This window comes from Takifugu rubripes, chromosome 4 (assembly GCF_901000725.2).
Source record: "Takifugu rubripes chromosome 4, fTakRub1.2, whole genome shotgun sequence".
NCBI classification, from domain to species: domain Eukaryota; kingdom Metazoa; phylum Chordata; class Actinopteri; order Tetraodontiformes; family Tetraodontidae; genus Takifugu; species Takifugu rubripes.
Genome location: NC_042288.1, coordinates 9,999,912 through 10,012,253, shown reverse-complemented (window position 1 = coordinate 10,012,253; position 12,342 = coordinate 9,999,912). Strand labels below are relative to the sequence as shown.

The 12,342-nt window shown below is 44.0% G+C and overlaps 2 protein-coding genes across 2 annotated transcripts; both read right to left on the bottom strand.

Moving 5' to 3' along the window:
• Window positions 1-773: 773 nt before the first annotated feature.
• Window positions 774-3,411, bottom strand: hmx2 (H6 family homeobox 2). The gene is made up of 2 exons (XM_003978816.2): window positions 2,262-3,411; window positions 774-1,749 (listed from the first exon to the last, which is right to left on the bottom strand). Exons 1-2 carry the CDS (start codon window positions 2,533-2,535, stop codon window positions 1,202-1,204), a joined length of 822 nt encoding a protein of 273 aa, XP_003978865.1. The 5' UTR covers window positions 2,536-3,411; the 3' UTR covers window positions 774-1,201.
• A 2,995-nt stretch (window positions 3,412-6,406) lies between these two features.
• On the bottom strand, window positions 6,407-8,978 carry hmx3a (H6 family homeobox 3a). The gene is made up of 2 exons (XM_003963947.2): window positions 8,259-8,978; window positions 6,407-7,778 (listed from the first exon to the last, which is right to left on the bottom strand). Exons 1-2 carry the CDS (start codon window positions 8,542-8,544, stop codon window positions 7,159-7,161), a joined length of 906 nt encoding a protein of 301 aa, XP_003963996.1. The 5' UTR covers window positions 8,545-8,978; the 3' UTR covers window positions 6,407-7,158.
• Window positions 8,979-12,342: the final 3,364 nt, after the last annotated feature.

The window sequence follows — 12,342 nt, the reverse complement described above, 5'->3', positions numbered from 1 at the left end:
TGAAGTTTTATTGCTCCACATCAACTCCGCGTGTGTGTGTGTGTGTGTGTGTGTGTGTGTGTGTGTGTGTGTGTGTGTGTGTGTGTGTGTGTGTGTGTGTGTGTGTGTGTTTCCATGTACTGAATTATCATTTGAAAAGACATCTTTGAGACTGTGGCCTTTTTTTTAACGTGTTGGGACTTTTTGCTGACTCTGATCCGCTTCCTTAAGATGTGGTGAAGCCAGTAACATGGCACTGATTGATCAATGGCTCAGAGCCTTTTAAGCATTCTTTAGCTTCTCTTTAATGTTTATTCTGAGTTCTGATTGGGGCACAATCATCTCGTAATAACCATTGAATAGTTATAAAATCTACTAGAGAAGAGATCAGTGGATGATATTGTGCATTTTTATTCTGTCTGCCTCATTCTTTTTTATAGTTATACTATGTTTTGCCATTTCCATGACGTAATTCATAAACTACTCAAAGTTTAATATTTTGGACGATGTAAAGATTTATTTCTCCAGCAGAAACTCCACGTGCTGCACCTAAATGCACCAGAGGATGGTGGTTATCATGCATCAAGCATGTCTGCTATGTAACCATAATTTAGTTCAACCCTTTGGGTGAGAGTTGGGCCTGTTGCAACAGAAATAAAACACTCTTTCTGCTCAAATCATGACCTTTAGACTCATGATCAATGAAGCATGAGTCATGAAGCAAATGATTTAACAAGTTAGACAGGCTCCGTGGCGAGCTTTAAATTTAGCCAATAAAACCAAAGAAGCCCAAATTCACTGAAATAGAAAATTTATTGAATGACAAGGTTCAGATTACAATAAAAACAACCACCCTCCCCTCAAACGGAACAATTAGTCTATATTTTACTTGCATTTTAAAACGACTGATGAGTGACGGATGTTTGCGATCTATTTGGCAAACCTGTAGTCAAATTAAAGAAAAACTATTTCTTATGTGATATGGATGCGTCATATTCCATCAGTTCAGAAAATAACAAAATTATTAAAGTGAATTATACACATGGTGTATTTTAATACATTTAGGCAAAGTTGGTTCCATTTTTGTGAGACGTTCCGTTGCTGCATAATATGAGTTTGTCGAACGAATAAAGTGATACAGTTAATATACAGCGGCTAGGTGGAAACACTTATGAGCATGTTGCGTAATTTTCTTTTTACGCCGGTGAATGTACAGAGTCCATCAGTAATCAATCTTGTTGTACAGGTTATATAAAGGTAACGCTGGCAGGTTGCTCCCCGGGTAATAAAGGGGCGTCGGGAAGGCGATGGAGCGGGGGACGGGGACGCGCAGTAACGAGTTATCTCTGAAAACCAGCGGCATCCCCACTAATGTCTGTGCGGAGGCGTGTGCCATGTTGGCCGCCTCCAGTTCAGCCGAAAGCTGCCGTTTCCATTTGTTCCTCCTGTTTTGAAACCACGTCTTGACTTGAGTCTCCGTCAGCTGGAGGCTGGAGGCTAAGCAGGCCCGCTCCGAGCTGCTCAGGTAGCGCTTCATGTCGAAGGTGGACTCCAGCTGGTACACCTGACTCCGAGAGAAAACCGTGCGCGTCTTCTTCTTGGCCGAGCTGCTCTGCTTGTCCGCGCCGTCTGCCTGCCTCTCGTCGGACAGAGGTGACATCTGATGGCACGGTCTCTCCCGGTCCTCCTTGTAATCCTGCAGCAGGGGCTGTGTCAGGTGCGGCCGCCGCGCCAGACCGTCGCTCCCAGGCAGGAGTCCTTTATCGGGACCTAAACACGAGCAATAAAACGTGTTGAATGCCACAATTGTAATTATTTTTTATCCACTAACGAGTGGGAAAATACCGTTGGATAAACTTATTTTAAGAGTTGGTAGCGTGACCTCTGACTTTTTAAACCAACAACTCAGCGCGAGTGGCGTCTGTTCATAAAACGCTGCTGTTTAACGCCCAGAGTAGGAACATGTTTCATCAATTAGCAGCCTCTATTAAATGTGAAATGAGAGGGAAAAGGCTAATTATTCCACCTTAACCTGCTGCTGATGCTGCACTCCGCACATGACAAACAAGTGGATATGGATGGGCTGCATGTGCATGTATCAAAACCAAGCTTATATGACCCGAAATTCAGATAATTGCACGCGTATTAAAATCAAAGATGCATCAGGACTAAAGAAATAATGTAAAAAGACAATGATCATTTCATTTAATATTTCCAACAATGCCAGCGCTTCGTCATCATTTCAAGAATAAGGTTACAAATATTACGGCAATATTGCTCACCTAAGCATGAGAAATTATGGGCTTGGTGCTGCGTGCATCGCTCGTTGTGACCCGTGTCGGAGCAGAAGCAGTCTGCTGAATCCTCCCCGCCGCTGCACTCCTCCTCCGAGGACACCGACAGGGAGCGCCTCCGCGGCGGAGGCGGCGGCACCTTGGAGAGCTCTTTAGTCCCGGAGCGCGGCGCATCGGACGGAGTCCCTAAAATAGACTGGATGGTGAAGCTGGAAATCGGGCCCGAAGAGCACTTGCTCCCGCTGTCTCCTGCGCTGCTCATTCTCGCTTCATAACAGTAGAGAAATCTTGACTGAATCTGACGACGTGAACTCCGTTTTTAGTTTGGTGCGTAAAAATGATTTTCAAAAAACGCCTTTTGTTTCTCGCATTTCCCCCCCAGCCTGCTTAATTGTCGAGTTTTCACATTGAAGGAGTTGAAGGTGTTTTTCTACAGCTCGGTGAGGATGAGTGTAATCCTGGTCCTCCTCCTTCCACTCTGGATCAGAGGCAGCGGCGCTGCGCTGCTCATTTGCATGTAGGTAAGCTCCTCCTGGGCCAATGGCTGCCTCCTGCAGAACCCCGGAAAGTTTAAACTTCTGTCAGGGGCTTTGGAAAGGAGATGAGGAGAGTTAGAACCAGACAGCTGCAGCTGTCTTTATTTGGCGTAATTCTAAACCAGCATAACTCCAACTATTTATGAGCTTTAGCTCAAAACCTGGTTTTAAACATGGACATAAAAAATAAAATGGAAAAAAGCAAATCTTCCACAAGATTCAAGGAGATCATTTTCCATATTTTAACCATATTTACTCTAAAGTTAATTAGAGGCTCTTCAGCCTGGTCACCCGTGAAGGGCGTCCCTTTATTTCCGCTGGTTTCCTAAACTCGTCCTTTATCAGCGATCCCCAATGAACTCGATCATTATGAGCTGATCTGCCTCGTCACGACCACGCGTGGAGCTAATTGATCGACAAACTGATTGATTCGGTGGCAGCAGATTGCGTATGCAGCGTGAAAGAGCTCCTTCTAATAAGCTCGTGTGCGCGTGGGGTGCGCGCCTTGGCCCTCTTGATCTTAAGGGAGCCCCCAGCCACGCATCTTTGATCCCGCGCCTTCTTACCGCACCGACGCTCTGCTGATGCAGATGATCATGAGCAGCACCTCCCGTCATCTTCATCACGGCACGGAAGCGCCCGCGGATCCGCGCACGTATCCCGGCGGCAGCTGCTTAACGAGCGCGGCCAAAGCTGTGCGCAGCGGAGGCTTTTCTGAAGGGGTAAATATATGAGGGCAGGCGTGGGCGGATGCGGGATTTATGGCGGTTACACATAAGGCGTGAAATCCACGGTGACAGTTAAATGGCTCGGTTTTATACGCCGCTCTTCTCGGACAAAGACCTTTGCTAATGCGGCCTCCTTCATCACTTCCCCGTCCGCTTCTGTGAAGTGAGATTAGTCCATCGTGGACTGTGTGCTGGACACCCGACGCAGAGCTCGGGCCTGGTCCCGGCCCGCAGTGGTCCAGCTCCTCATTAGCATCGTCAGGTCCATCCTCGGCCGCGTCTTTCTCCTTCCTGTGGGGAGGCCCGAGCAGCCAGCAGCGGCCTGAAGTTCCTGCTCTATCACGTTGATAGGTGGCGTCTGGCCGCCCTACCGCAATAACGGAACACGATCTTTAGCAGGAGAGAAAAGGTCTGAGAAAGACAGATGAAGTTATGAGGAGCTTTGATCTGGGAATCAAGCTTCGATAAATATTAAACAAAGAGCCTTTACAAGCCTGTATTATGATATATGGCGTGTCCGGCTCTAGAATAAGGAAATTACCAGAGAAAATGATATCGATAAATTTTCTAAGTATAAACGTTGATTATGTTTCGATTTTCATTCAAGAAAGTGAGGGCTGCTTTTTTTAGGGTGGCAGAGAGGGGGAGAGAGAGATGTAAACGCAGAGTGGGCCCAGCCCTGGAGGTGTACAATTTATGTAATCTGAGTGTGGAAATGAACTGGGTAATTTATTGGAAAACACCAAGTCAGGGAGATTGGATCAGCACAGCCTATCCACAGGCTCCTATCCATCAAGTTCCAATTAACAACCCAACCATTGAGTTTTAATGGCTTTCCAATCTACTGCCCTGATAGACTCATCAATTCCTCGGGGAGAAATTAAGAAAATCGACCGCCCCTCGGCGTTCCACTGTCATTCTTCACAGCAACTATATGTCAAATTAAAAACACAATTAAAATTTAAACTGTTCCAATCAGACGGTGCCCCGCAACCTATGTTTCACTTAATAGAACTTTGATGAAAATCTGATGTTCGCGTTCAATCAGCGAGGCAAATGGGATGTTTGAGAGCTGATGTGCTTCCCGAGAGGCGTCAGAAGAGTTGCGCAAACACGCGTCACTCGGCGGAAGTGATGGGTTCGGAACCCTTCTGGTGTTCGTTGGCTGTTGGATGCGAGGGTTTTGTTGTTGTTTGTTTGTTTGTTTGTTTGTTTTACACGCGTGAACGGAGCCTTGTCACGAGCCAGGTTTGGCCAACTTGTATCATGAAATAGGTTACAACATTAGCATGTGTTTGTTTTCCCCACGCACATGCACTGAAGCGCATTTTATGGTCAAAATTCGTCAACAATCATTTATTGGATCTTTACTGGGGCACTTTAATCCTCTGAAACTTTGAAACCTCCAAACATATGAGGAATACACGCAGTCCGACCACTTTGCAATTGCAAATATAGCAGAAATCCCGCGGTGAGCGTTCCAATGACCCACTCAGCTGCTCAGCTCTTTGCTCCGCAGCACACTGAGCGCAGTGCCCGGTCACCCCCCCACCCTCGCAAATTTACTCTATCTGATTCTGGCCCCGCTCCTCTTTCTCTTTTACATAAAGATGTCGCACAAATGGAAATTATCGAGTGGTAATTTTTTCAATTTATGCGCGCAAATCGAGGTCATGTGCTGCTGCGCGCTGCTCTTGACGCAGCACGATGCAGACGTTCCCGGATCGATACATGCCAGGGGAATAATGCTACCAATCTATTAATTTGCAGTAATGGGTTCGTGGTGGTAGGTACGCGTCAATATTCTGATCATATTTGAATGAACCCTTTGTCTCTTGATGAGGTCATCATGTGGAGGATTGTTAGATTATTAATTTCCGATAGCTGCGAATTTATGATGAAGAGCAGAATGACCTTTGGATGATCAATTTTGTAATCATAATCTCATCTATTCTTATTTATTCACCCACCCTTTATAATGATTATCAGCATTATTATTATTGTTATTATTGATATAATAATAATTATTATATTATTATTATTAATGGTAATACTAATAATAATAAGAACAATAATAATAATAATAATAATAATAATAATAATAATAATGATAATAATAATAACAATAATATAATAATGGTGATGATGATAATAATAATTTACACTTCAAAATCGTAGAAATACGAAATGAGAAATTACCAGTTTGGTAGAAACTATAAGCCTTCTCCCCTTATATATATATATCATGTTATATTATTTAACATAAGCACTAAGTCAGCTCTCTAATATTAAATATATCAGTTGATCCTTTTTTCAAACTGGCAAAAAGGAGATTAAAAGTAACTCACGAATATACTACAATTACTACCAATAATAATAATAATAATATTAATAATAAAAGTAACACTGGTAATAATATATAATAATGGTAATAATACTTGTAATAATTGTAATAATAAAAACACTTTGACTGCTACATGGACAGGTTCGGTTGCTATAGATCCATAGATCCGTCCTCTTTACTCTCTCCAGCACACGCACACTTGCACGCGCAGACCACGCAAGTAGAAGTAAAGAGCATCCCTGAACACATTACTGATCATTTTAGCAAGATGGTGGCAATTACGTGTCTAACTGAGCGAGACGCTTTTATGTAAATGAAGCTTTTAGGATCGTCCCACACTAAGATGGTGACGGATCCTCAGCTGTCCAGCTGAGAGTGCGCGTGGCTGTGCGTCTCAAACACAACCTTAAAAAAGGATACATTCATTCTTTTATTTTTTCGCTGATTGAAGATTTACTAAAATTCCTTTTTGCTGATGTTTCCCACTTTAACCCGACGTTAGGAAGGTTAAAACCTACCAAAATGTTAGGAATACTCTTAATTTATTTCACAACATGGTTCAGCAATACAATATCAATATCAAAACGATAGTTTGACTGTACAAAAGAGACGCTGCAGCGGGTGCCCCCGCCCCCATCCCATTAAATATATACATTTTTTACATTTTTTTTTTTTTTTGCCATTTAGTTCAAAAAACACAAAGCAGAGTCAGCCTGTTCACCGGTGCCGTGGAGAGTTCTACCCACTGAAACCAAACATAAAGCTGGATATTTTACATCTACGAGCGTCTTGATTGTCCTCCGTTAAATCCAAAACAAATAAACAAAACCTGCAACCGAACATCGGCGGGATCCGTCCACAATTGTGTGAGGTCCATTTAAACTGGGTCCGATCATTCCCAGCACACAGCCGGGATATTGCACATAATCAGGAGTGGAAATGTAGGAATAGTGATTAAAACGCCCGGAACCGTCATCGCCAGATGACAATTTTATTAACTTCTTAGATCTGTTTAAATAAATCGATGTATGGGAAAACACCAAAGAGAGTCCAAATGTGGTGCTCTCCTGAGGAATAAACCCAATAATAATAATAATACAAATAATAATAATAATAGATAGCGGTGGTTTGTAAGGTTTCAGATTTTGCCAAAATAAGTCTTTGTATGTGTTTCTTGTATTTATAGTCTTTTCTTCATTCAGTCACTTGTATAAAAAATATTGTCTTTTTTCATTTTTTGTGTGTTTTGATTCTGATTTTTTTTTTTTAAAGACACTTCAGACCGGTCTGAGCAGCGGCACAGATGTAACGATCGGGTGGGAGTAGTAGACCCCCGGGTGCGGGAAGGTGAGCAGCGGCTGGCTGGCCGGCACGCTGGCGGCGGCGCCCCCGCTCTCCGGGGCCGAGTTCTCGTGGTAGAGGATGGGCACACGGACTATCCTTTGCGCGGCGGCGTGGCTCAGGTTGGCGGCCTCCAGCTCGGCAGCCAACTGTCTCTTCCACTTGTTCCTCCTGTTCTGGAACCAGATCTTCACCTGGGTCTCCGTCAGGTGCAGGGACGCGGCCAGGCCGGCCCGCTCCGAGCTGCTCAGGTAGCGCTTCATGTCGAAGGTGGACTCCAGCTGGAACACCTGGCTGCGAGAGAAAACCGTGCGCGTCTTCTTCTTGCGGCACGGCTTCTTGTCGTCGTCTCTCTTTTTCCACTCGTCCAGCTCCTCCTTTTTGGCCTCCTCCGCGTCGCTCTCCTCCAGGATGATCTCGTCGCCGCTCTTGTTGTTCTGCTCGTCGTCCTCGTCGTCCTCTTTCGCTTCCGGCTCAGACTTGAGAACCAGGTCCGGCGAGTCTCGGTCAGTGCCTGAGGTCGGGGGTGAATCTGTGGCTCCTGGTTTCTCAATAACTGGAATGTGGGCACAAGAAAATGAGTCAGAGATTTCCGTCTATTTATTACAAAATCACAAAATTACAAAAAAAGATTTCTAAATATGCAAGCTGGGTCTATTTTAATCTTCCCGCCCGTTTAAGCCATCTTTTCTCCTTTAAATTACAGGATGGAGGCATCGCTCACGCATGAATCTTTTAAACGGATTCATAATTGAAACTGAGGTGAGGATGATGTCAGTGGCCCGGGAGGAGAGACGTGCGTGTGCGTGTCGAAGGCGCACTGCGAACCCCTGACGCGTCCCCTCTAATTTATCATCTTTTATAACAAATAAGACTTCCTCGATGTAACTATATCCATTCCTCTCAAATTAGCCCAAGAAGAAGTGTCATAACTTGTTGCTATGGTAATATCGGGCCTCGGGTAGATGTGACGCCTGCTGATTTGATTCTTTAACTGGATGATTGAAATGGAACCTGTTTCGAGGGTCAGTCTTACCTTCGGTTCTCTGAATGTGCGAGGAGCTGAGCGCGTACGGGTACCACCACGCCGAGGTGCGCTCCAGGTAGTGAGCCGGTAGGCTGAATCGATGTGCGGGCAGGTCAAAGCGTGGGAAGCTGAAGTCCCCGACCTGGGACAGGGAAAACCCTCCATCCAAGGCCGCCTTGGTGACGGTCAGCGCGGGTTTGGGTTTGGGCGGTTTGCTGTCACAGTTCAGCAGGTTTTTAATGAAGAAAGGGGAGTCTTTGGCCGAGGAGCACGTCTCTTGGGTTGTCTCGGGCATTGCTGCGGCTGTGGTCTGAGCTCGGAGGACCACCAGAAGAGTTCGGAGAGACGAAACAAACACAAGCTTGACTTACACACTGACGGTGTCCTGGCGATCCAGTCCGGCGTGTCGATCTGACACCCCCGACGCGTCCTTTCAGACTAGAAAAAGACCAAAGTAAAGTACTCGTGGAGGTAAAACGTGCAGGATACGAACACGGAGATGTCTCATTCCGGGGGTCCCTCCTGAAAACGCGAAGCGTGTTCGCTGGAGCTTCTGATGCTAGGCTAATGATGGAATAAAAAAGTCATCCAAGTTAAACGCGGAAAGTATAGGCGATTGGGCATGTACAATGGCAAATGGGATTAAAGGAGAGGCGACGAGGGGGGAGAAGAGAGGGAGAGAGGGAGAGAGACAGACAGACAGAGAGAGAGAGACCTCCCTACTCCGTGCGCTCTGGCTGCGGGCTGCGCGCTCGCCTCTTATTGGTCTCATCTAGTCCAATTAGGCAGCAAATGAACAAGAGGCTGTTAGAGCCAAAAGGAAGGTTTGGAACGAGCGCGGTCGGACAATCAGCCCATCAAACTTACATTACACCCAGACTCAGAGACACTGATAATGATTTTTATTTTCTAGGGGACAAAGCCGTCTGAAGGCCTGTTTAAAGTTAAACCTGTAAAACAAAAACACACTATATAAAATCCAACTGGCACTCAAGTAGGCTCATTCCGATGTGATTGTTTTTCAGCTGCATGATATATTACATGATGTATTTGTAACGATTTACGAATAATAGCCACGTTATTGATCTCAAAATACAAAAAAAAACAAACAACCGGAACAGTGAAAACCAACAATTATAAAAACAACATTTGTTTTTGCAACATTAAAACCGTGAACTGATGCCAACATAATCCAGCTCATATACAATGTGAGCGAAATTAATCACTCGGCTGATGGCATCTGTGGAACTGTGCAAACCTTCCATAACAATAGTAAATAATGTGAATCCTAATCTGCCAAAACTATGGGGGAAAGGAACACAAATGTGGCGTCTAAAGGACTAAAAAAAAAAAATCAGATTTGCAAAAATAATCTGAAAAAGGTCCAATTTTAATTTTTAGCTCTAAATGACGATCAAATTCATATTTTTGATTAGTCAATTTTTTTCATGCGGTCACTTCCTCACGGTGGACTTTAATTCCTCTCTAATCGATGTGGATAATTCATGCTTACAAACGTTTTATGTATGCACATAGTGATATAAATTGACTTGTTAAAAATCTTCTGGCGTGCAAGAATGGCGGTGGGACAGCGCCCTCTGTGGGTTAAGTGTGGGTACTGCAAGTAGGGGACCAACACGTAAAGAAACACATGAAAGCAAAAAAATTCCCCCGAAAAAATCTGCATTCCAAAAACACACGACTTTAGATGGATTACTAGACTAAATTCTCCAATATTAACACCCCCTCTCCTCCACACATATATTCCAGTCTGCAGTTGTGACATACAGTATTAAACATGTTATTAACATGTGTTATTCAGGTAGTGGGCAGCTCAAATTAGGATATCCTGTTACTGTCAGGTAATTACTGCCTTTCCTAATACAGCTGATACTACACACACTCACACACACATACACACATGCAAACACTGAGTAACTTTCCACCTATTCTCTCTTTGCAGACGATGATCTACAGTATGTCAATTAACATTAAAGTATTTTCTATCCCTAACCCAACATTCTGTTGTGTAAATTATGTTCCTAAATTGTGCTTTATTAGAAAATGATCACATGAAGTGAGTATATCAGGCCTCGAATCGAGGTGAGACGTGTCCCAATGAGTTTACGAACCACTGAAATCTTCTTATTTAATTGCAATGAAATAAGCCTCAAAAATCCTGCATCTTCAAAAATGTAGATATTTTAAAAATAGTTGTGCCATATATGCTGCCCCAAGTCTCTTGGATGCTCCATAAATCCATTTTTGTTGCTCCTTAGGTAGGTTACTATGACTTTTATATTATTTATTTCAAAGCAGCCAGCTATTGATTATTTCACAAGGAAAGATGACGAATGGCAGCGGGGAATGACACGGTCAGCAGGTTCTATTAGAGAAATGATAGTGTTGCTCATGGTTTGTTAAAAGGACCAGTTTAGATACTTTATAGGTTTACATCCATCATGGTCTAATGACCTGTTTGATGAAAAACACGCGCTCTGGTGACAACGGCCCCGCGCAGCCAACTTCGCTCTGTAATTGCTCCCATATTAAATATAGATTTTTGTTTTGATATCTTGTGAGAATTCTTTTCTGTGGGTCAGAATTGTGATAAAAGACTTGGATGGGATGGCGAAGGCTCACAAGAGGGGGGGAAAAAGCTGGAGGGAAGAATAGAAAAGAAAAGACAGGCGGGCACATGTGAGCTGAGAGAGGCTGATCTTGGAGTTGTGATGAAGCATTCAGAACCTGTTTAATGAAGGGAGCAATATTCCAGTCACAGAATGGACAAAAGCCATGAGAACGTGAAGATCTTATCAGAAGCTGCATCCAATTTGAAATGTAAAGACGTTTCAGTTCCTGCAGCTTCAGTTAAAGCGTGATTTCAGGCCAAGAAACAGTCGAAGGATATTCCATTTTTGCAAAGTTTGCATAATTATAACTGACCCAACAAACAACAACCAGCCTGTAAAATAACCTTCTTTCCCCGCTAGATTTACTCTGTCTTCATGACTTTACGTGCTGAATTGGAAGCTCTCAGCATCGGACTTCGTCCACCCTCACCTGCCTCTCTTCCATTTTTAACCGGACACGCTGTTGGTTCGCGCCATTAAACCAGCGAAGGCCACGCCGAGATTGTTTCGATTTGAGTATTGCTTTTAACTTGAAAGGGAATTGGTGACCCTCCACCGACCCGGCACGCTTTAATTGGGATTGTGCAGGTATTGATTGTGGGTGTCCAGGTGAATCCTGACTTACGACCCAGTTGGCTTTTACGCGAGCCCTCGCGCCAGCGAGTCGAATGAGCTCAATGTCATCCAGGTTGGTGCACTTTAGTTGCCACTTGACTTCCTGTATAAACAGGAAAAAAAGTGCATTTTTAAGGTGAAGAATGAAGGCAAACTTCTTGTCATTCTCCTTCTTTAATTGCGTGGACATTTGTTATTCCTGGCTGTCTCTCTTCATATTCCATTTGAGCTTTAGATGGGAACAGACATCGGAACCACGTCCAAACCAGTGTTATTTACCCCCTCTGGGGGCCCCAGCATCAATAACCAGCCTCTGTTCCTCCAAAAACGGTGCCCTGCTTGGCAGCTCCTGCCCACTCTGCCAGCATGTCATTACAACTAGAAAACCTGGAGAGGGCGACCGAAAAGTTCTCATCAGTGTCGGCCTGAGATATAGAGAAGGGCCCCGTAACAAATGGCCTAATGCACAGGCAGCAGAGGAGACCATCAATAAAGCAATTCCTGGTGTCATAACAGCCCCGCTTTTCTTAAAGCTAACCTTTCAAAACTTTTCTCTCTGCAAATCGCTGCAGCGCCACCATTAGAGTCCTGCCTTGTGAATTTAATGGATTCCGTACAAACAATATTCCACCATAATGGAAAAGGTTGAAGTCACTGAAGACAGATGAAGCCATAAACACGTATAATTGAGAATCAAAGACCGATAAATTTTAAACTGCTATCCATTTTCTCTTTTTAGATGATGATCTATGCCGGCCCGGCTGGGCGAAAATGGAAGAGATTATGGCGGGAAAATTATAACGATAAATTTTCTAAACATACACCTTGATTATGCTTCGATTTTT